Here is a 25,799-nt window from a genome sequence, read left to right as displayed (position 1 = left end):
CACCCCACACACACTCTTCACCCCACACACCCCCCTCACACACACACTCTTCACCCCACACACACTCTTCACCCCACACACACTCTTCACCCCACACACCCCCCTCACAAACACACACTTCACAGGAATCAGAATCAGAACCGGGAATCTAAGGCAGAACTGGAACCGGAATTGGAACCGAAAAATTTCTTTTGATACCCAACCCTAGTACTGCAACAGCTATTTATGCTTGAAATGACAATAAAAGCTTTTTGACTTGACTTGAATTTTATTAATCCGTTACTTCGTCTCACTGAAAATGACTCTCACAAGTAACGATTAAAGACAGCTTCATATCGCTCTTGTCTCCCTGATATGACTTCAGGCTCTCCATTTTGCTTGATGAACTCCTGTGGAAAAACATGTACATTAAAGTAAGAACTAATGTATGATATCAGATAAGACACACAGGATGGGAAAAAAACAAAACAAAAACAACCTCCAGATCCTCCAGTGAGCATCTGGACTCTTCCACCTTTTGTCCAATCCCGTGGCTGAAGCTCATGTAGCGTTCCTGCGTGCCACAAATCACATGTAGCATATAGACCATAAAGATCAAGCTTTATAGCTTTTATCTTACAATAAATAAAGAATCTTATTTATAGACAATTCATACCCATAAAACCAGCTCCTGGCTATCAGGAAGGGTTGATGTTCTGTATTAAACGCAATAGTAATAAAATAAACACCATTTCTAGCTACGATTACCTGCAGCATATTTTGCATAACTCCTTCCTCGATTATCTTGTCTGCGTTTCTGAGGCCTCGAGCGAAAGCGTCCATGGCGCCAATGTGAGCGATGAACAAATCCTCCAGCTCAGTCGATTCCCTCCGGACCTTGGCATCAAAATTTAATCCTCCAGGCTGCAGGCCACCCTGCTCTATAACAGCCTGAGGGATTTAATGGTGCAGAGATATGAGCTTGTAGTTCTGAAAAGGAAAATCTATTCATTTTTATACAGACAGTCTTAAGTCACCTTCATCACCAGGGTGGTATTTCTGGTGTCCATGGGGAACTGATCCGTGTCCCAGCCCAAGTCAGGAGAGCCTGTGTTGGCGTCCACGGACCCCAGCATGCCAAATCTACACACACACACACACACACACACACTGGTGTAAACTAGCACTGTGTATCAAAATATTTACAAATGGCATTGAATGTTACAGGGCACCATACACAGAGGCCATGATGATGTCGTGTTCGTAAGAATGTCCAGCCAGGCTCGTGTGATTGGGCTCGATGTTCAGCTTAAAGTCTTTGTCCAGTCCAAAGTGCTTAAGAAACCCAATAACACTCATCGCGTCTGTCAAAATGGCAAAAAAAATAAATAAATCAGTCCATGTATCTGAAAGCTGGTCACATGACAAACACACAAACCATCAACACTCATCCACGTAATATTCACTAAAAGAGCATTTGATTCATATATTTAATTAGCTTTAACATTAAAAATCTAATCACTGCTCTGAAACGCTTACCGTAGTCGTACTGGTGCTTGCACGGTTCCTTCGGCTTGGGCTCGATGAGAAACTGACACTTTAAGCCGATCTTCTCTTTATAAGCTATAATTAAATCTTTATGTTAGTTCTTCTTTCGTGAGAAAAAAAAAATGCATCGGCAATTCAAAGGGATCTGACGCTCCTTCGTACCCACGGCCATTCTGAAAAAGCTGGCCATGTGCTTGAGTTCAGCCTTGACGTCTGTGTTGAGAGCAGAGACGAAGCCTTCGCGGCCTCCCCAGAACACTGCGAGGGGACAGACGAGGGGACGAGAAGGCACGGTTAACACAGATATCTATAATCACAACGGCTGTTTAGAACCTGTGACACGCATGTTATACTTTTATTACACTGAAGCTCATTGTGCACAGTTATTAAGATTAATAACCGTTATGGGATTAAGGAATAACCTCTGGAGCCTCTGATGGGTCCTTTTTTCAGGGTTATGTATAAAATTAAAGTTGGTCTCACCGAAGTTCTCAGCCTGCAGTTTCTTGGCGATCTCAAGTCCTTTCTTCAGCTGAGCTCCGGCAAAGGCAAAAACATGGCAGTCTGGGTTACTTGCAGCGCCGTTCATATATCTACACGTGTACAAACAGCATGTTTCAATCAAGATTCTCTAAAACTGATTAAACACCACAAAGCTTTACAATATATCACTTTGCAACGGAGCAAAACGATGGTGATTCATTTTCTAATCACAGCCGCTAAATAATGGGATTAAAATGGAACTCAAGCCACAAGATTATATTAATACTTAAATTCTTATATATTATTTAACAGGGGAAAACTGAGCTTGGAAGGAGTCTCCAGTGTCAGAGGTAGCAGACGGAGGCAGGGGTAAAGCTCTTAACGAGTTCTCTGCTATGGGAAAGTCCTCAGGATGGAGGATGTTGCATTTTGTGGTTTCGTAGCAACAAGAGAGGCTGCATGGTTGTGTACTAATAAATTAAAGGGAATGTGATGTAAAGAAGAAGAAGAAGAACATAAATAGTTATGCAGAATTAAATTATGCAGCATTAATCATTATTAAATTTACAAAAACGATCACTCCACTTTACGCTGACTATCAAATACCACTGATATCATTCACGTACTTTCTTCATAATTATAGCACCAAGTCTCTCGCTCTATGCCTTATCGACTGGTGAGCTGACTGGTAACAGGGTTTAAAAATCTAATAAACAAACAAATATCGGTCTTTCTAGATTTCACTAAATCAGTCACTTTAATAAAATGAGGAAAAGTGCATTCTTTTGGTTCGTTGCATTCATTTCTGAAACATCCTGTAACACTTTTGAACACTAGTTTTATTCACTGTAAACTGAATTTACACTGGGGGGTGGTGTGGAGGGGGGGGGGTCGGTGCCTTGCTCAAGGGCACCTCAGTCATGGTATTGCCGGCCCAAGACTCGAACCCACAACCTTAGGGTTAGGAGTCAAACTCTCTAACCATTAGGCCACGACTTCCCCCACTTCTTAGAGAGGAGGCGGGGCTTAATCTGTTACTAGGTGACACATTCTGAAGACTGTGATCGGTTGTCTAATTAAAAAAAAAACAAAAAAACGAAGCTCTTTTAAAATCTGGTCTATTATAAACTTTCGCTTTGTGTCTATGTTGAGATATTTGAGACTAAATCGTGTAGTGATTACGTTAGCGACCGATCATATTAAAGATGCGCTAACATCTGTTTGTTTTGTCCTGCACTGTTTACACCAGGTAGCAAAGATACACTTTATGTATCCAGGACTAACTTATTTAAGTCCTTAGCTCTGTATTTGTGTTATGTAGCACCATGATCCTGGAGAAACATCGTCTCATCTCACCGTGTACTGCAACAGCTATTTATGGTTGAAATGACAGTAAAAGCTTCTTGACTTGACTAATAAATGAAACGTAATGTAAATGTAAATGTAAACATCTCCGACACAGCACAGAAACGTCAGAGACAAATTATATAATAACCCTGTCATTATTAAATATTGTATACATCACATTTCTTCAGCCATTTTCTCCTCTGCTAAAGAAACTCTACATCGTTTTATAAGTCCTCCTCACTAGTCCTAACACTTTTTGACCTTATGAGCTCTTTTAAGGGTTAAGATGCTTTATTCATTCATTCATTCATTTTCTACCGCTTATCCGAACTACCTCGGGTCACGGGGAGCCTGTGCCTATCTCAGGCGTCATCGGGCATCGAAGCAGGATACACCCTGGACGGAGTGCCAACCCATCGCAGGGCACACACACACTCTCATACACTCACACACTACGGACAATTTTCCAGAGATGCCAATCAACCTACCATGCATGTCTTTGGACTGGGGGAGGAAACCGGGGTACCCGGAGGAAACCCCGAGGCACGGGGAGAACATGCAAACTCCACACACACACGGCGGAGGTGGGAATCGAACCCCCAACCCTGGAGGTGTGAGGCGAACCTGATAACCACTAAGCCACCGTGCCTCATTAAGATGCTTTATGAATAACCTTTACCTTTACTAGGATCTTCTCTTTAATTTTAGAACTTTCTTAGAATTTAATCACTAGGAGAAACGCTGCATTTTTTTTACGCTATCTGACAGCACCAGGATTTGATCATATAGCCGATGCTTTTCTCTTGCGCCTCTCTGGAGTCTTAAATGTGTCTTGGTGACCACGAGTGATCACTTACTGTATTTTACAATTATTATCTTTTATTTTTGAGTCACAGAAGGGTCCAAATCAGTCATAATAACAACGTAAACGCTAACACAGCTCTCAGAGCCGCTGTCCCGTGTCCTAACTGCTTTCACTGTCAGTGTGACTGACCGGGGATGAGCAAACAGGTTGCAGGTGACCCACAGCACCTTCACTCCAGTCTGCTTCTGCAGCTCCAGTGCTAGGTCTGTTATCTCATCCAGGTTCCTATTAGACTCCTCCAGAGTGCGTCCCTCAGGGGCCATGTCCCTGAAATGACCGAATTATCACATCATCCTCCTTAATAACATTTAATAACTCTTATAACTCGTTAATAACAATACTTATACACCTGTATGATGCAAAATGTAATACACACCTGTCATGAAATGTGTAGTACTTCACCTAGGAAACCAGAGTGAACCAGAGTGAACAAGAGAAGAATGGAGCACAGACAGTAACCCGAACACAGGATCGAATCAGGGAGAGCAATAAGTCTACGTAAGGCAACGCTACCCACTGCACCTTGGTGGTGGATGTAGTTTTTTTTTTTTAAATTTTGCTATATTCTGGAATGTAATATAAAGGACAGACAAAAAAAAGAGAGAAATTATTTTTGGGAGAGATTTCTGTACACCAAGTTTGGTGAAGAACTCAAAAGCAGCACTGAGTCGTTTCTTCGCTCTCTCCATGTCGTCGTCGTCTTCGTTCCAAGGCCTTCGCAGCGTCGGAGATCCGAACGGGTCAGCACCTGACGGGAGGTGGGACATTTATCTGAGAAGTTTTAGAAACTGAAGATAATTGACGAAAATATGGCTACGGCTAGGGGATGTGTGTGTGTGTGTGTGTGTGTGTGTGTGTGTGTGTGTGTGTGTGTGTGTGTGTGTGTGTGTGTGTGAAGCCAGGCAGCTGTGTTATGTATCTCGAGTGTGTTAACATTGCTTGATGCTTGCTCATTAAAAACGCTTTGGCCTCTTAACTCCTGAGCGTATATTAAAGGAGACGCAGGCTATAATAATCCCCAGCATGCTAAAAGACTGTGTTTGCCTGTGTCAGTGTCTCACCAGTTCCACAAAACGAGTGCCAGTAACATACAGAGAATCGGAGCCAATCCTCCATCGTCCTGCCTTGCACAACCTGCAAATAAAACAAGGTTTTAAATATCATTTGTGTTGGAGAAGATCTATCAGTATGCTGCCGCTTAGTTCCCACTCTGTGGTTTTATTTACGGAGATATCGTTAGATGAGGAATAAAAGTGTGGTAACTGTTACTCTAATACTGATTATTTTCCATCAGTATAACAATTTTCTCCTCTTGTACCTGAGCCGTGATTACAATTACAATAAACAGTCACTACTGATTACAATTTTTAATTTATCAGTGAAGAACATGGTATTTTTATCCATTTAATGTTGTAAAACAACCAAAAGGAATTTTGTTAATTCCTAATTATATAACCCAGTTATTTATTGAGATCAGTATACATTAATAAACTGCAAGCTTATTGTATAGATAAACATATGCACCCTGAAGGACAGCATGGTGCGTGGACGTCACAAGGCGCACACAAACACGCACGCATCAATTCACACACTAGGTATCATTTAGAGACGCCAATCAGCCTACCACTCATGTCTTTAGTCTGGAACAGGACACCCCTGAAGCACAGGGAGACCAAGCACACTCCCATCCAGTGAAGATGAGACTGTGTGAATGAATTTATTGGATAAATATTAAACAGGAACCCTAAGAACATTAATCTACCGGACAGAGAATCTGTGTCTTCCTCTAAACCACTGAAAAATCTGAAATCCACATTCATGGTCCATGCAAATTGTGTAGCACTTTTAACAATGCACATTGTCTCAAAGCAGATTTACAGAACATAAACACAGTACAAAAAGTTTAATATTATACAAAGAATAATACTATACACAAGTTCAAGATTAATATTAGACTTCTATTTAAATGTGTTTGTATTTATCCCCAATGAACAAGTCTGAGGAGACTCCTTTAGATGGAAGAGGAAGAAACTCAACCAGACTCAAAAGGGAACCTCGTCCTCATCTGGGTGTCACTGGAGGTTATATGATCTATACACATTCCTATATTTAAACGCTAGATGTTGCTGAAGCTCAGTTCACTCACCTCTGTTGCATTATAATATTTGAAACACAGCACATCTCTCACACCGGCATCAGGAACATAAGGAATCTTGGAAATACCTTTACCAATGATAAATAATGAACATTATATATAAATAATATATGGTTTGTAGATATATATATATATGTAAATGTACAGCATGTGATATAGGTATAGATGTAAACATATGTACAGCATATAATAGATATAGATGTAAACATATGTACAGCATGTAACATATATGTAATATGTACAGCATGTTATATATAGATATATATGTATAGATGTAAACATGTGTACAGTGAATAAATATAAAGGCTATAGCAGTGATGTTAGATGTTAGAAAGACATTTAACACGGTTAAAACCTGTTGTTTGAGGTTTTGCCATACACACTAAACAGTATAGAGTTTAGAGAAAATCACGTGGAGACCAACTTAACAGAATACAGGCCTGCAGCTGGGATCATTATTTCTCACGGATTTCATGCACTTCATGTTTTTTTGTTCCAGCCTGAGTTACAATTCGTGTAGTTAAGCACCGTAAACGTTTCACGGGATTATATTTACCTGGGAAAAATTCAGCTTTTGTCGCCATGACGGGTTTCAAAAGTCGCGTCGTGTCCCTTCTGTTTCTGAACTGCAAGAAAATAAAAAACGCCCCCTGCAATCCTACGGGTGGCCACTAGATGTCGCAGATTAAACAAAGCCTCCAGTCATCAGCTGTAAAAGCGTCGTTTCCAGCCATAATGTTGGCCCACAGTCACGGTGTTTAAATGAAATGCTGTTCTCAGACGTTTTTAACTGGGAAAATACATTTTACACACCCACACATCTGAAGTATACACTCACCGTCCACTTTAATAGGAACGCTTGTACATCTACTGTACTCATTCATGCAGTTATCCAATCAACCAATCATGAAGCATCATCACAGTGCTTAACCTCATGCAGAGACAGATCTACAGGTCTGATTTTCTTTCACCAGTCTTCAGTTGTCTAGTGTGGGTGAGACGGTGCCCATGATAGCCACAGATTCTTGTTCTTGGCTGATGAAGCAGAACCTAATGTGGTCTTCTACTGTTTTAGCCTCATCCACTGATGAGATGCTCTTCAGCTTATCACATACAAAACAGTGATTACATGAGTCACTATATCCTTCTCCTACACTGACATCCTTGTTCATTAACAATGCTGATGTGAACTTTAAGTGAAAGGTACCTGCATGATTCTATGTATTCTGCTGCTTGCACATGATTGTCTGATTGAGAGTGAGAATATTAGTGTAAGTATTTTTAATAAATTTCTCAAATGCATTGAAATACCAATTGTTTGTAATGAACTGATTAGCAAGAGTTTTATCCTGATCGGCTTGCTGTGGATTCTCTGTCTATTTCAGGTCCTTCACAGGGCACACACACGCACACACACACACACACACACACACACACACACACACACACACACACACACACACACACACACACACACACACAATTCAGAGTACCCAGTCCAACCTGCTCTAAGTATTTTGGCCGGCTTTGCTTCAGAAAACTGCACATGAGCAATCAGTGTTCCTATTAATTTTATTGTTATGATCTAATACAAAATATCCGATGCCAAAAAATTAACAGAAAATGTAAAAACACAGGACAGCATCCACATTCATACACACAATATATACACACATTACAGCAGGTAAAGCAGACACCCATCAAAACCTGGTCTGGAAACCAAAGGGACATCAATCAAAACTGTAGAACGAACTTTATGTAGTGTATACAGTGTGTGTGTTTATATATATATATATATATATATATATATATATATATATATATATATATATATATATATATATATATATATATATATATATACACACACATATACAAACACACACTGGTTATAGTTAAAGCCCTGCCATCATTTCCCTTAAACACAATATAAAACACAACATGAAGATAAATGTAGCATGGACTGAAAAGGTGTCTTCCTTTCTTAACGTTGGATATTTTTGCATAATACAATGAAAGGCGAAAGAAAAACCACCAAAACACCAGGCACTGGAGAAATGAGGCACTTTAGCGCCTGGCTGAACGACACAGGTTTTTTGGCATGTGACAGCGCAGATGGAGGACTGCAGGAAATACAGTACTGTATACTAGAGCAGTGATTTTGCTAAGATGTTACGCTGCCAAATTTGTTGTCTTCGTCTCTTTTGTTGTTTTTTTCTTCTTTTTCTTCTCATTCTTCTTGTACCAGGGCTTGCACACGCAGCACAGGATGCATGGCGAGGCTAAGAGCAGCAGAGGAGACGTCACCACCACGATGATGCTCACGCCCACCAGGATACCTGCCACCTGAATGTATTTATTTTTCATTATTCGTGTGTATAGACACAAATACAAGCACCAGGTTTGTTCATTTTAAATGTACAGTTTGCAAGAAATAAAAATATTTCTAGAACTTAAATAATTCTATATTTTTTTTGAAGATTATAAATTTTGACGATTTATTTCAGGATCTTCTTAATTTTTATTTTTTTACAGCCCAAAAATAATCTCTGTCTCAGCTTTGCTCTGGTTTTTAGCTAGCAAATCACAAGGTATGTGTAGTCTTGAGCAGATTTCTCGATTTATTGATAATAGAAGTTATTAAATGCGAATGTTAAAGCATGATTTTGATGACTTATTAGCTGTAATGTGATCAGAACAGTGTTGCGTTGCCCAATGGTTCCCAACCTTTTTTTCAGGAGACCTCTATTTTAACTTTTTAGCGCACATGTTTTTCTCTTCTTCCTGGCACTTTACCATATTCGCGTTATTTCTTTGTCCTATGTGTGTGTAGTATTTTTATAGCTGCGTCTTATGATACACACCGTAAAGGAATGTTAAGGAAATTATTCCTCATATATTAACCATGATTAAAATATTAAAACCTGAATGAGTTATAATGCTGTTTAAAAAAAAACATCAAAATAAAGTGAGCTCTTTAGATCTTAGATCGACCCCCAGGTTGGGAACCAATGATGTAGTCTATATGCACTACAGTGATATCTGTGGAGTAAACCAGCAAAACCTTCCAGTAAGGGAAAGGCTTAGTCTGACACATGACCCTAATGACAGTATAGAGTCTAATAGCAAAAAGAATAATAATAAAGTGCAAACTAAATGTCTGATATCTACATGTACACTTTTCAGTTAAAGAGTTTGTACCAGATTTTTATTAGCCAAAGGAATTTGTTCTATGGATGGGACAGATGGCATTCTCTCTCTCTCTCTCTCATTCTGTTTCTCTCTCTCTCTCTCTCTCTCTCTCTCTCTCTCTCTCTCTCTCTCTCTCTCTCTCTCTCTCTGTGTCTCGATGTCTCTCTCTCTCTGTTTCTCTATGTCTTTCTCTGTCTGTCTGCCTGTCTTTCTTTCTCTGTCTCTCTCTCTCTCTCCTCTGTGTCTCGATGTCTCTCTCTCTGTTTCTCTATGTCTTTCTCTGTCTGTCTGCCTGTCTTTCTTTCTCTGTCTCTCTCTCTCTCTGTTTCTCTATGTCTTTCTCTGTCTGTCTGCCTGTCTTACTTTCTCTGTCTCTGTCTCTCTCTCTCTCTCTCTTTCTCTGTCTGTCTGCCTGTCTTTCTTTCTCTGTCTCTGTCTCTCTCTCTCTTTCTCTCTCTCTCTCAGTTTCTCTATGTCTCTCTCTGTCTGTCTGCCTGTCTGTCTGTCTGTCTGTCTGTCTGTCTGTCTGTCTGTCTGTCTGTCTGTCTGTCTGTCACTCTCTCACCCTCTCTCTCTCTTTAATCACTTTTACATATACCCGAGTAAATGATTTAAACATGTTTAACAAATCTGCTGAGTCGATCACTGGCCTACGTTTGTGATGTTTAGGTGCCTTACTTTCCACTCCACTGTAACACTGTATCATTGTTCTCTCTGTGCACCACTAATGAGTATCAGCACAACTCCAGCCACCATGTTTACTTGTGGATATCTCGATTCTTCCTAATGTCTCAGTCTTGTTTATAGTCAGTGAGTAGAAACTTTTAATACTGTTACCTTGTGTCAAAAACACAAATATCAGAGCTCTCGGTATCAGACGATGGTTAATACAAGGTCAGATACTGATACTGAGCCTCTCGCACAGGGAAAGACATGATGTCTCTCGCGTCTTTTATCAAGGTGAGAACAAGCACAGACACTGCTACTGTACGTCTGTTGGATTTCTCTGTAAAAAACCCGGCCTGGACTTGGAGTCTGTTTATTTATTTATTTATGAACGATACACTCTGCTTTTAACTTGCTATACAAGTAATTACATAAAACAGTCGACTGTATTGGAAACCCAGATCCCTAATCTGCACCTTTTTTAGTTCACAGCCTGATTTGTTGCTACTAAATACACGTCCCGTACAGTAAATAGAACTGGAGAACGGTCCTGTTATACGTGCAGTTCTTCAATTGTACAAAAAGAAATTTCCGACGTACCTGCGTCCTGTTCCACATGACAGAGGCTCTGGAATGTCCTAACTTATTACGGCAGGGACCTTTATCATAGTGTCTCAGAAAAATGTCTCCCTGCAAAACACAAGCGAATTCATGCTGTGATCTAAGGCATTTTTTTTAAACGTATTTGAACCTCCCGTGTCAAACAGAAGACGAGCGCTTACATCTAGATTCTGCAGACAGTACCAGCAGAAGGTGTGTTTGCAGCTCTTACACAACATTTGGGCACAGCCCTGATTGCGCTCGATGTAAACTCCACACTTGGGACACTGTTTGATGACCGGGTCTGAATCCACACTGGCCTGAGCGCTGTACAGAGCAGAAAACACATGCTGAATCTGTCTAAATAGGGCTTAAAAATGCAAATAATATATATTTTATAATCACTAAAAAGTAAGTTAACACGATTAAAATGAAAGAATAATGCTTGCATAAATAAAGATTTAACATATATGAATATATATATTAACATATATAAATGATAGAACGTGATCATTAAAAAAAATATTGAACTTCATATTGAAGAGCAAATATTATTTTTTATCAAATTCTAAAAAAAATAGAAAAAAATAAAATAATGGCATAAATAAATAAACATAAAAAATAACAAAAATATAAATAAAAATATAAATAAAATTAATGAAATAAATGAACAAATAAACAAAAATAAACAAATGGATGGATGGATGGATGGATGGATGGATGGATGGATGGATGGATAGATGGCTAGATGGATGGCTAGATAGATAGATAGATAGATAGATAGATAGATAGATAGATAGATAGATAGATAGATAGATAGATAGATAGATAGATAGATAGATAGATAGATAGATAGATAGATAGATAGATCCATCAGCTAATTATAATACACAGAATTCCGCTGTCTTGTGTAGACGAATCCAAAACCAAAGTCAGCAAAACAGCAAAGAGCTAAATGTCAAAACACATCTGGATAACCTTAAAGGCCTATTTAATAAAGCAGTAACCTGTCATTGGCAGGCAGCACCACTAGAGGATGGTGCTGTTGGCAGCTGTGTCCGTCCTCCCATAGTTCTTTGCAAGCGTAGCAAAAGACACCGTGGCATGTTGGGCAGAGAATGGGCACCGGGTTACCCTCAGCACTGGGGCTCACACTGCATACAGCCTGACATTCCAGCACCGGGCACCAGGCTTTACATGGGTCCAACTGAACACCTGAGAGACGGAGACAGAAAGTGTGTATAACATTTAAACAAGGGACTACAACTGATTTCAGAACACTGTTACACCAAATATGAATTAATAATACAGATACAAATATTATGTATAGTATTCATTCCTATTCATAATTTTATTCATGGCAGAAAGTTTGACGGAATTTTTGACTGAGACGAGAGACAAAATGTCACACTTCATTGTACAGGTTTTTTTCACTTTTAACAACAGTCGCATTTTGACTTCACAGAAGCAAAACACGCTACCTTTGTATTCTGATGCCGTCATCTTCTCTTTAGCCTTTAATTATTTGTCCGTTAATTAGCTTATTGTCCGTATTAAGTATGAAGCTGTCACAGTTAAGAATTGGATATTTGAAAGCACGGTGCATTGTGGGATACACTACATCACAGAGTTAGCATGGTTGGAAATTTACTGTGTTTAGTACATCATAGAGGTTTTTTCTCTGGAAAGATTTGTGTTGCTGATGTTTTTTTTGTGTGTGTGGTTTTTTTTAAATGCTACACATCTGTGTGGAACAAAATCTTTTCAGGGCCAGAAATGTTACATGGAAAAAACCTTAAATGGAAAAAATTGTCATATCCGTTGTACAGGATGTCTAGCAACTTAGTGTCAAAGTATATTTGAAATGCTTTCAGACTATGACGTATCTGAGTAAAGAATGAATCCAAATAATTCTACATAACATAAGTTTCTGAAGTAATTTTTAATTTCTTTATCATTATTTATCATTAAACAAATATTAGATAGGTAAAGAAAATATAAAGAAATAAAAAAATCTAATATTTTCCCCATAAAACTGATGATGCTGTCTTCGTTTCAGCATTGTTGAGGCTACACCCCTCGTGTGTGTGTGTGTGTGTGTGTGTGTGTGTGTGTGTGTGTGTGTGTGTGTGTGTGTGTGTGTGTGTGTGTGTGTGACAGAGACACTTTCTGCATGTCCAGACACTGGACATAATAAGCCTTCCCTGTCCTTTCTAGGCTTTGCAGCTGATTCAAGTCTGCTCTCTGTCTCTTCCAGCATGTTTACAGAACCAGCAGTTCAGGGAAATACCTCAGCTTTGCCATTGCGAATAAGCTCATTGTTCTGTGCTCTCTGTGGTATTTTGCTAATTACATAATGCTCAGTATGATGTGTGAGCTGGCATCCAAACTGTGACCACAGACACGGTCCACCCAATTCGCGGAGCTTAGTGTGTCATTGGCGTTGTAATGTTTTTCAAAGGAGTGCTGTTTAAACATGTCTGTGCTAAAAGGTTCCACACAGAGAACATTATACTGTTACGTGCTTCATTCGTCTCGTGTATTTACCCATCTGTCTGTCTGCACATGCTGTTCTACTGGAAGAAATGTACAATATTTTGTCCAATAATTTAAAGATATTAAATGAACTTTACATAATTTGTTTCATTCATTCATCCATCCATTTTGATGTAAATGCGGGACATGAATACACTCAGGATTTCTACAAAGGAACGACTGTAGCATTGACATCACACTGAAATCAGATCAAGACCATTTAAAGGATAATCCTCGATCAGGACAATCAATCTTCAGCTGAATGCAAGAAAAAATGGGAAACAGGGAACGTTTCAGAATGGAGCAGATTTGACTGCATCTTTTCTGAAGATTCTGAGATGATTTGGTGTACGTACCAATCTACAGCATGATTTATATGAGTCAGTGGAATGGAGTATGTGTGCTGGGGAAGCAGCTTATATGGAATAGATCCCAACAAGATTCGCAGGAGGTCGAGCTCAGTACTGGGGCTCAGACTGGTCTCAGTGGAGATGGAGGTTGGGAAGAGAATTCTGGACAAACTCTCAGTCACCAGAACTGAACCCATCTATACTGTGCTCTGTGAGCAGGAGGATCCTTCTGCCTCGGTGCTTAAGTGAACAAGTTCACAGATCTGACAGCTATCAGACTAGATAACTCTTAATAGATCACCAGGCTAGCACACATCTGGCATTTTCCTCAAGTCCAAGGCTGCATGGTGTTATAACATGCACACGACTGGACACCAAGTATGTATGTGTGTGTGTGTGTGTGTTTAATAAAGCTTATGCATACACATGTATGGTGTATAATATGCACACATATGTATATTTATTCTCTATTTATATATAAAATATATTTATTTCATAATTCAATTCAGTTCAATTCAGTTTAACCCTTGTATGTTGTTCAGGTCTGTGGGACCCATATTGAAAAACATCGATAGTTTTGAAAAACTTTGCTTCCTTGTAAATTTGTTGATTTTTTTTTGCACTCATAACTTGATTAAATTTGATTTTCTTTTTTTTATTACATTTTATTAAAAAACAACAAAAAAAGAGTAGCACTTTAATTAAAAAATGTGATGTAATAAAGGTAAAGGGCAAATATTAACCCTATATGCTGTTTATATTGCTTGTAATTGGGATGAAGTAAACATCTGTAGAGCAGTTTAACATAAAATTTTTGATTGTGTTGAATTAAAAACCCAAAAATTCAGCGGGTCACCAGACCCACGAACACTGGCTGAGTAACAAAAATACGAACAGCATACAAGGGTTAAGTAATGGGATTTCCTTATGTAAGATTCAAATCAGTGAATGTACAGTACAGACCAAAAGTTTGGACACCTTCTCATTCAAAGAGTTTTCTTTATTTTCATGACTATGAAAATTGTAGATTCACACTGAAAGCATCAAAACTATGAATTAACACTTGTGGAATTATATACGTACATAACAAAAAAGTGTGAAAAAAAAAATGACCCCAAACACACCTCCAGGCTGTGTAAGGGCTATTTGACCATGAAGGAGAGTGATGGGGTGCTGCACCAGATGACCTGGCCTCCACAGTCACCGGACCTGAACCCAATCGGGATGGTTTGGGGTGAGCTGGACCGCAGAGTGAAGGCAAAAGGGCCAACAAGTGCTAAGCATCTCTGGGAACTCCTTCAAGACTGTTGGAAGACCATTTCTTGAAGCTCATCAAGAGAATGCCAAGAGTGTGCAAAGCAGTAATCAAAGCAAAAGGTGACTACTTTGAAGAACCTAAAATAGGACATATTTTCAGTAGTTTCACACTTTTTTGTTATGAACTAAATGTTCTCTTTGAATGAGAAGGTGTGTCCAATCTTTTGTTCTGTACTGTATACAATTAAAGTTTAAAATGAATTTTAAAAAGATTAACTTAATTTAAAATACAATATATCTATCCCCTATACCTAATGAACAAGGTGGAGGTGACGGCGGCAAGGAAAAACTCCCTGAGAAGACATGAGGAAGAAACCAGCCTCAGAAGGGAACCCATACTCATTTGGTGACAGTAAATAGTGTAAATGTAAATAATGTCCTTTCTATAACAGTTTATAATAGTGCAACTGAGAGGTATATTCTTTTTTTTCAGTTATTGTTTCCTTTTTCCTGTTTCTGCACCGTAGGGCTGAGAGAAACACAGTTTCAATCCTCTGTATGTCCTGTACTGTATGTCCTATACTATATGTCCTGTACTGTATGTCCTGTACTGTATGTCCTGTACTGTATGTCCTGTACTGTATGTCCTGTACTATATGTCCTGTACTATATGTCCTGTACTATATTATACAATAAACATTCAGGTTTGATCAGAGATGCATTTGCTCACCACAGTCGTGATTATTTGAGTTTCCATAACAGCTCAAACATTTCTTTCTCCAGTCTAATATTTGATGTGAATATTAACTGAAGGTCTTAACTACAGGTCTGAAGATCTGTATCTGAATACTTTTTTGTATCGCTCTCCTGCCAGTGACAGAAGGATTGGATATTTTATCAGCTCTGTAATATTCTAGACATAAAACATTAGTAAATATCTTTACTAATGAATGAATGAATGGAATCGGGGCATAGAAGCCTTTATTACATACATTACAGCACAGTGGAATTCTTTTCTTCGCATATCCCAACTGAGAAGGTTTGGATCGGAGCACAGGGGTAGTTATTGTACAGTGCCCCTGGAGCAGGGAGGGTTAGGAGCTTTGCCCTGGAGAGGCAGCTTGGCAGAGCTTAAACCCTGACCTTCTGATCAACAACCCAGAGCCTTAAACACTCAGATATATTTATGTATATTTATTTATGCACAGAGAGATTTCAATTTGCATGCAATTTTGGAACAAAACAAAACAAACAATACCGTCTAAAAAATCAGAAACGTTTAGAACTTTAAGATATAAGTGTATAAAAGTGTAAAGGTTGATAAGGACATGATATTTTGTTATAGTCCAAATGGAGCACCAGCTGGCTAAGTGTGGAAAGTCTGTAGCCTTGTGGGATTTCCTTATGTAAGATCCAACAGGTGGATGAATTCAAGGGTTCTGTTACATTAGCCTACTTAGCATGCGGCTGGTGGTTTTTTGGCTTGATCCCTTTTCTTTCCCCCTCTACAAAACACACACTCAGCCACTGCCAAATAAAACTGAGCAGGAGGCAGAAACCCAAAGAAGAAATTTTTGCCCTTGACTACAGCACAATTTGTGTAAGTACTGACGGCTTTGTGCAGATTCAATGACCCGCTGTGCAATAAACAAGATCCAGTACAAGTGCGCTCTCTCTCTCTCTCTCTCTCTCTCTCTCTCTCTCTCTCTCTCTCTCTCTCTCTCTCTCACTCACTGGCTCTCACACACACACACACAAGCACACATACATACCTCTTTCGAATTTGAGCCTCTGGTAGAACTTGACTTGATCACCAGAAGCAAAAGATGCGATCTATGTGCACAAGGAAATTAAGAAGTTAACTAAACAGTAACTATAGCTGCATAATTCTGTGGCTAAAAAACAAACTCTTATGTTACACAGTGTTTAGCGAAGGAACACATGACAACGTGTGCGACAAGGTGTGCGTTTCTGTGTACCTCGAGTTTCCTAAGCGATTGAACCGAACTGAATGAATGCTATACACAAAGCTCAGTCCGAAAGAGGCTTAAAATATCGAATTAGCTAAATATGGATCTAGCTAATTGTTCAACTTCATCATGATAATTATAATAATAACAACAAGTCACCTATGAGGATTCAGGCAAACAGGGCTGTTCATTTATGAGATAGGTAAACATTTTTTTGGGAGCGTATGTGTACCGGCATGTTTTTATATCTTGATAAGGAACAAACTATCTCATGAGTTTAGGAATACCTGACCTTCTGGGGACATTAGAATGGTTACCCTGAGGGGAAAAAAAACTGCCTTCTGTTTACAGAAACTACAGCTTTCCTAAAAAAAATAAAATAAATAAATACATAAATAAAGATCCTAATGGTTCATTTTGGTTACAGAGGTTCTGGTTAGGGTTGCGGCAGAGCATTAACTAGCTGAAGATCCAAAAAGATCAAAAGATGTGTGTGTGTGTGTGTTTGTGAGATACCTCAGAATCCAGCAGAGCTCCAGGATGCTTGCAGGCCACGTCTGGGCAGGTGATGGGGGATCCAGCCCCGTCCCTTATGGCCAACTGCACATACTGACGTAAGCACTGTTAATCACAAACACAAAACACACAGTTCACATCACCGTCTCTCACATAACACCGCTCTGATCGCCTCGAGGTGATAACGACTAGTCATGAATAAACCCAGTCTGGCTGCTCTGAAACAGTTTTTTTATCACATTATCCTAACAAAGCATCCAAATAGCTGATAGCTTTCGGTGCGAACGTACAGCCGAACCGGTTTGGAGCGCTGGAATGTCAGGTTACGGTTTATCAAGGTGTGTAGAAATAAAGCGCTTAAGGCAGTTGTGCATTCTGTGCCGAAGAAGCGATTCGTCTTCATGCTCACAACAATATACGACTGTTACATGTGGCATATAAATGATTTGAAATATATATATTTGAACATGAAGATGAGAGTGTGAATCATATTTAAGTGAAGTTACTGGACAGAGTTGTCATTTGAACACGATAATGAAGATCATTTATTTTATAGTTTTACCCGGAGATACAAATCATAAATGTCTGATACAGGAGTCACCAAAGCGAAATGAACTACAAGCCTCTGTTTTTGTTCCTCCTCATTGTTTCCAATGATGCTGGCAAATCCATATTCAGTCAATTTCTTGCATATTTTTATGTTCATCTATCGTTCCACTGAATCACAAAGCAATATTGAGCAACTAGCAGAGTTAGATGAAAGTAGTAAATAACATCTCAAAACACTGTCACACAAAACCTGACCTTATACTTATAGGGACATTTGTAATATTCATTCATTCATTTTCTACCGCTTATCCGAACTACTCAGGTCACGGGGAGCCTGTGGCTATCTCAGGCGTCATCGGGCATCAAGGCAGGATACACCCTGGACGGAGTGCCAACCCTTCGCAGGGCCCACACACACACTCTCATTCACTCACACACTACGTATAATTTTCCAGAGATGCCAATCAATGTCTTTGGACAGGGGGAGGAAACCGGAGTACCCGGAGGAAACCCCCGAGGCACGGGGAGAACATTTGTAAAATAATTTTGTAAAATAAATGAATATAAAATAACATCTGCTATGATGAGTTTGACCCCATTAGTGTTTCGTGTGACTCCACATGGGGGTCTCGACCCACGGCCTTGGAAACTGGACGGTTTGATGAGATTCAGCTTAGATTAGAAGATAAGATGCATTTAAGTTCTCCTAATAGATTCCATTATGATAATTAATCCTAATGAACTGTAGTACTGATCAACTGAGCGACTCTGGTGCAAAGATTTCCCTGTTTTTATATACGTTAGCTCATGAGATTTTAACCGGAGGTCTGAATTTAGCTCAGCTGTTGATTGAATATTTGCTCATATCGTATAATGTTGCACAAAAGCATGTCTTTTTGACTTTATGAGATAAAGAATAAAACAGTTGGAACGGGCTGTTATAGGAAAATACGCTCCATGTCTTAAAGCGCTTGTGACACAGCAATTTTCCAAAAAGAAAATTTTTTTAGTTTATTAATGAAAGTCACTTCGTGCTTGTCATACGTCTCATCCGCTTATTGTCACATGTACTGTTATGGAGCTTTTTTCAAACGAAGACCTACATATTCCTGAAACACTTAAACCAGCACTTATTTTCTTGTTTTTTTTATGTGTACTGCATATTAAAAAAAAAAAACCTGAACAGTTTTAGGTTGATGGTAAGTCTGTAACCCAGTGAACCAGTTTTAATGTATTCATCGACAGAGACTACAAAGCACTTTTGTACGTCGCTCTGGATAACGGCGTCTGCCAAATGTTGTAAATGTAAAAAAAAAAATATCCAATTTTTTCGTGTTAATAAGAATTTTGCGAAACACAAAACCTTCCACTCTGAAGACTGCCTTGTGTCAGAATCTTTAGAGTAATAGCTTTACCAGTCTTTAGCGTGTCTGTAACAAAGTGCTAACGCTTCCATAAATGCTACAGTAAATAAACATCTTCATTTGAAAACTTCACTAGATTTTCTTTAGCGATTATTCTCGTAGCCAGAACGATTTCCAGAGATTCATAAACACCTTCTGACCAATCAGAGATGAGAATTTCATCCTGATTGTTTAATCAGGAGCTCCATGTTTATACGTTGTAAGTGACCAGGTTCCTGCAATAGTGATTTTTTTTTTTTTTTTTACAAATATAGAATTATATACAAACACACATATTGCTTTAATTGTATTGAATTATTTCCACTATCCAGGTTATTCTGAATGCCTTGTAATATGAGTCAAGGTGTTAAAATTGTGCGTTCTAACCTTGTTATATTATAAGCTCGAATATGTCCGGGTGCTTTGTGTAACAATGTCACTAGTGTGAAGGACTGACTCACATCACTAGCATTCAGTCCAAATAGTCTTTCCCCATGAGCGAATATGAAGACATCCTGTACTCACCTGGGTACAGAACACGCAGTCACAGGAGCGCAACATGCTTGTTTCTGATGCAGGACAGTCACTCAAACACAGTTTGCAATAAACCGTGGCCTCTGCTGTCTGTATGGAGGAGTCTGAGACATCGGCCATGCTGCTGCTGCTGAAGTTCAGTCCCTCAGGTTGAGAAATAATGGAGTGATGTCCTCCATTTTCCTGAAGGACACAAAGAACGAATGAGGTCTGAACAGCAGACATGCGCACAAATAGAAGATTAATACCCGGAAAATACACAGATTTCAATCTTTTGAAAAAATTACAGTTAAACTTCCTAAATATAAAGAAACGACAATCCACTCTGAACTGTTTACATGCTGTTTTGCATATTTCAGTCGTTTTGCACATACTATACAATATTTCAGTCATTTGCTGTTTTTGCACAATTCTATATATTATCTCAAGGACCTGCTGCTAAGAAACTGTTTATTCAGATGTTACTGCACAAAATATTGTTTGAACATTTAGTATTCACATACAGTATTGACACTGGTCGGTCGGCGCTGTTTCTGTTTACTGTTTATTGTCCTTTGTGTATTGTATTTTTTGTACTTTTTGTATTGTCTTGTAACTTTTGGTCTGCACTGTCTTTTTCCTGCACTGTCTTGTCAGTCTTGTCTGTCTTGTCCTGCACTGTTTGCACCAGGTTGCACAGTTGCACTTTATGTGGCTAATACTACTTACAAGTCCTTAGCCCTGTCTTTGTTTTATGTAGCACCATGATCCTGGAGAAACGTTGTCTCATTTCGCTATGTACTGCAAACAGCTATATATGGTTCAAATGACAATATAAGCTTCTCAACATGACTTGAATGACTTGCATTGGCTTATCTTGCATCCAAAGATTTATTTTGTAATGAAATTCAGCATTTTTGCTTTCTTACTTTTACATTTTCACTTTGGTTAATGTTTCCCCACGATGCCATTTGACTACCCGATTATATTAATGCTGGCGTGATCAATCCCTCAAAATGAACAGAGTGATGTTGCGGGGTTTCATTCCTTTAGTCTATCCTGCCAGTGTGTGTGACTTTGTGTCAAACATTTGTGAACATTTATGAAAAGAAACTCTTGTTCTTTTGTGTTGAGGGGCTAATAGTGATGTAAGATTGATAGATATGGATAAGACATGAAAAAAGTGCTTAAGAACTTTTACTTAAATGGAATATTGGCATTAAACTAATATTGTCCCAGACTGCTGAATCAGCATATCATACTTCCTACAGAAAATCACGTAGTTGGCTGACGTTAAACCGATGTGGACATGATGCTAAAACACGTTGCACAAAGCATTTTGTCATTATTTCTGTGGCATCACTTTGCAACACTTAAAAAGGGAAAAAGTCAGCTCAGGATGTCAACAGTCTAGATCTCATCGTGTATCTTCATCAGATCAGATCTACATCGTGTATCGGTCAGATTTCTGTACCGCAATCGGTCATCAATACTGTGCAGAAAATGCTCACATAAGATGAGTGAGTCAGTAAATTTGCCTCACTAACAATGACACAGACATTGAAACAGGAAAGACTTAAATAGAGAATGTTAAAGTAATAAACAAACAGATAGATAGATAGATAGATAGATAGATAGATAGATAGATAGATAGATAGATAGATAGATAGATAGATAGATAGATAGATAGATAGATAGATATAAATATAAATAGCACAAACACTAGAGGTTTATTTTTGCAGAAATAATACATATATAGAGTAAACTATTTGACTCTTAAAAAAACGTATATTTATTTGACCTAGTAAATCTGTTAATCACTTACAGTCTCAGTTTATAATTCTTATGTGTCAGCTGTCTTAAAATGTATGATTCAGTGATCAGAATGAAATTAATAGCAGACGTGTTTATTTGCGAGTATAAGGAAGTCCAGACCTTTGGATTTCTGGGATTTTAAGGGGCTTAAACAGGGATTAATGACGACACTAAAGACTAGAGCTTCTTCGTTCCATCTGGCCACAGCACCAGATTTTCTTCTTATCTAACAAGTTGAATGTTGAAATTAGGTGTTGTAGCTGAAACAAATATCTGTGGCCCACACACTACACAGGCCAGACTTCCCTCATGACCAGCATGTGGCTGTTTTGCCACCTTTTCTATAAAACACGGGTAGATTCTGAGAAAGAAGGTGAACACCAGAAAAATGCTGTTTGCTCAGTGATGATCAGCACAGATCGGACATTACGCAAACATATAAGGAACATAAACTTGTACTTCTGCTAAAAAAGAGGAACCCACTAAACCTGATACAGAGAGTGTGAAATATGTCAAACGAAGGAAGGAAGTTAAAGAGACGATATTTAAAATGTGCAAAAATGTAGAAGCAAAAGTCAAACAAGTCGCTAGTCATTTCTAAAGTCACGTACGATAAAAAAACTCCACCCTGAAACACATGAAATATGTTTAGATCATAATATTTGTGATGTGCTAAGCGATTCCAGTGCTAATTTGTTGGTTGTTGCTGTATTTTTGTTATGTGAGAAGGTAGCAGTTTCGAGTGTAAATACACTTTAAAGGTAAAACATTTTGTTATTAGCTACTAAAACCGAAAAAAACCCCGAGAGAGTCTGTTCTCATTTATTTTCCAACGACATTCATATTAATCTGTAAGTCATACTGATGAAAAAGCAATCGTACAAAAGGTGTAGAGCACAAACGTTGAATTAAAGCTGATATACAAAGTGGTCTTAGTTTAAAGAGTCTCAGCTCGGCTGGTAGGTGACAAAAGCTGACGTATTGGAGAAGAGTGTACAGCTGAGGAGTGTCTTGCCCTTTTGTTGCTGGCCAGACTAGAAACTGAGGTGAAAATAGACCAACATATCAATGGAAGTTTTTTCAAAGATTCCTGTTAAAGAACAAAATGGCCTGCGATGAGTAAGACATGTTTTAGTGTTGGTTGTAACTAAGTAAATGCTGTGTATCTAGGACAGGTTTATCCGGAGGAACAGTAAAGAAGGTGGTGTTTGGAGCTGAGCCTCGTCCCTCCTCACTGTCTGCGAGCCAAGCCAACTACATCGGTATCACTGATAATAACATAATGCTATAATATAGAATAAATCTGGGTTATATAAGGACTTGGATATGATCAAGCAAAGGAGGAAAAATATTAATAGAACAAGCTGGTGACAGGTAAAAATGTAGAGGATTTATTTTATTTTATAGCATCTCTGCACTATGTTTTTATTTCCAGGAAGCACTCAAAACAAAATAGTTTTCTGTTTGTTTGTTTTATTTACAACATTTATTTATAACATTTTGGAGGAATGAACTTCCCATAAAAACACACCGATATCTCCAGTGTATCTCCATATTGAGTGTAGTAATAAAAAAAATAATAAAATGCCACGTAGAAAAGTTACCATTAGTGTTTTTATGTAAACACGTTGGCGCACATGAACGCTGCTAACATGACACTGACAATGCCTTTAGGTCTGTTTATTAAAGATGTAGTGTGGGTGGAGTATTTAAATGCTCGATACAGGCTGTAAACATTTACAGCATTTGGTGGACTCCCTTATCCAGAGCGTCTTACATTTCATCTCATTTTTTACAACTGAGCAAATAAGGGTTGGGGGCCTTGCTCAGGGGGCCCAGCAGTGGCAGCTTGGTGGACCTGCGATTCAAACTCACCAGCTTATGATCAGTAGTCCAACACCTTAGTCACTAAGCTACAAGAGGTCCCATTTACGGTAACTGTAAGGATAAAGGTTCATTTAAGAATAAACCTAGGAAGTTTTAAAGGTTATTTTCTTCTGATTGAGTATCTTTAGCAGAAAAGAATAACAAGATTTATCATTTATACTTACAGTTGTAGCATTTTGAAGCCAAAACTCCCAAACAAAGAATAAGAAGAACATTCGTTCAATTTATCCATAGGAAAGAAAGAGACATATATAGAATTTGAATAGGGTTATTAATCACATTTTTGCTTATGAGTGGAAAGGCACTAAAATGCACTTGTCCTTGCATGTGGAGTATCGTTAAATGCTTTACTCTAAAGCTATTTATAGTCTAATTGTGTACCTTTTTAAAGCTACAGTACATTTATGCCTTTAGGTGAAAGACATATAGTTAAGGTATTAGAGCTATAGGGCACCACCATAGCAACAAATTATAATACTCTTTAATCCTGTTTATTTTCCTCAACTATACATATACCAGTTTAACTCAAGCAAATGCAAAAATTATTAAAAAAATAATTTAAAAAAATTAAATGGTCATTATTAGTTTTGCAAGTAGATTCATGAAAATCTTTTTTAAAGATTTACGTGGCAATTATCCAGACCTTAATATAAAATATCCACTCAGATAAAATACTTTCACTTGTTAAAGTACCATTGAAATAACTGGACCATATATATATATATATATATATATATATATATATATATATATATATATATATATATATATATATATATATATTGCATAAAGCTTTAAATTCACCCTTCTTGGTAAAAGTAACACAGGATGTCCTCTTGAGTGTAAAACCTCAGCAAGAAGGAAATTATAGCTCAGTAGCTTTTTTACTGCGAGTGCAGCTGTCTGTTAAAAAATCCAAATGGCATTACAATTTGTGTGTGTGAGTGTGTGATAAAGAAATGTACTGTATGCATTTAATGTGTGTGTGTGTGTGGGGGGGGTGATTAATAGGGTTAATCTGGCTTATATCGCACTATAGAAGTGCATGAGAACATTCATTCTAGGCTGCATGAAGCGCCAGTGGAGCGCGCGCTTGTAGGCACGCGCACACACACACGCACACACACACGCACACACACGCACGTACACGCAGCCTGGCGTGTGAAACGCCGCTTATGGCATAAGATACCGCAGTCCGGGCACGACGACCTGAAACAGCCTTTTTATTAATGACAAGCATAAAGCTATAAAGAGAAACGACGCGCGCCGGTCGTACAGATAACGCCTCCGAACCGCCGCATTGATTTGCACTAAAACACACACATACATACACACACACACACACACACACACACACACACACACACACACCAGATCATATGTGACATGTCCTGATGCATTTCCGCGTACTCACTTCAGTTCGGAGCAGGTCCAGTCTGTCTTTTCCTGCTGGTCCTGTGCGCGACGCGTCTCTGCTCCGATGCCAAAAGGTGCGCTGCGTCTTCACGGATCTACTCGCGCATCACTTCCGGCTTCTCCTTCTTTTCCTTTTCCCCCTCCACCTCCTCCTCTGAGCAGATTAAACAGCCTGGGGGATTATTCATTTATTTTAACGGCCTACTGAGTCACGGCCGTTAATAAAAACAGACCATTTTCTTTGTAGGTAAGGTTTGATAGCAAAAAAAAAATAAAAAATCATATAGCCTGATGGAGATTTTTGTGACTGATTCTGATTCTATTCCATAATGAGCAGCAATAGGACAGGGAAATAATTATAATACTAACTGTCATCATGATGATACCCATTTATCCATCCATTTCTGTACCACTAGTCCTACACAGGGTAACAGGGAACATTGAGTCTATCCCAGTGGCCAGGGGCACAAGGCGGTGGACAATTTGAATGGGGTGACCCATTCACACACCCGTTCATAAACTATGGATAATTTCAGCCTATAAAACAGGCTTTGGACTGAGGAAGGAAACCAGGGTACTCAGAGGAAACTCGGAGCATGAGGAAACTCCATACACACTGTAGGGTGAAGGCAGAAATCAAACCCGCAACACCTAAGCTTAACCAATAAGCCACTGTTTCCCACTATTATTATTATTATTATTATTATTATTATTATTATTATTATTATTATTATTATTGTTGTTGTTGTTGTT

General features: G+C 38.6%; 1 protein-coding gene across 2 annotated transcripts; it reads right to left on the bottom strand.

Annotated features, from left to right (window-relative positions):
- Positions 1 to 248: 248 nt before the first annotated feature.
- On the bottom strand, positions 249 to 25,202 carry rnf144b (ring finger protein 144B). Of its 2 annotated transcripts, XM_047808766.1 has the most exons (17): positions 25,045 to 25,202; positions 19,941 to 20,132; positions 17,464 to 17,568; positions 16,750 to 16,810; positions 6,369 to 6,445; positions 5,284 to 5,356; positions 4,855 to 4,970; positions 4,599 to 4,624; positions 4,352 to 4,489; positions 2,011 to 2,120; positions 1,690 to 1,785; positions 1,519 to 1,602; positions 1,217 to 1,343; positions 1,017 to 1,122; positions 748 to 930; positions 479 to 553; positions 249 to 389 (listed from the first exon to the last, which is right to left on the bottom strand). In XM_047808766.1, the coding sequence occupies exons 2-17, from the start codon at positions 20,067 to 20,069 to the stop codon at positions 306 to 308; spliced, it is 1,590 nt and encodes a 529-aa protein (XP_047664722.1). In that variant the 5' UTR covers positions 20,070 to 20,132; positions 25,045 to 25,202; the 3' UTR covers positions 249 to 305. The 2 variants fall into 2 exon arrangements, with proteins under 2 accessions (XP_047664722.1, XP_047664721.1); XM_047808765.1 differs by lacking the exons at positions 16,750 to 16,810; positions 17,464 to 17,568; positions 19,941 to 20,132; positions 25,045 to 25,202 and adding an exon at positions 6,934 to 7,039.
- Between the last annotated feature and the right edge of the window lie 597 nt (positions 25,203 to 25,799).

The sequence above is a fragment of the Tachysurus fulvidraco genome, chromosome 25, assembly GCF_022655615.1.
Source record: "Tachysurus fulvidraco isolate hzauxx_2018 chromosome 25, HZAU_PFXX_2.0, whole genome shotgun sequence".
In the NCBI taxonomy this organism is placed as follows: Eukaryota; Metazoa; Chordata; class Actinopteri; order Siluriformes; family Bagridae; genus Tachysurus; species Tachysurus fulvidraco.
Note: the sequence above shows the minus strand (reverse complement) of the source record. Positions and strands in the feature narration are given on the sequence as shown.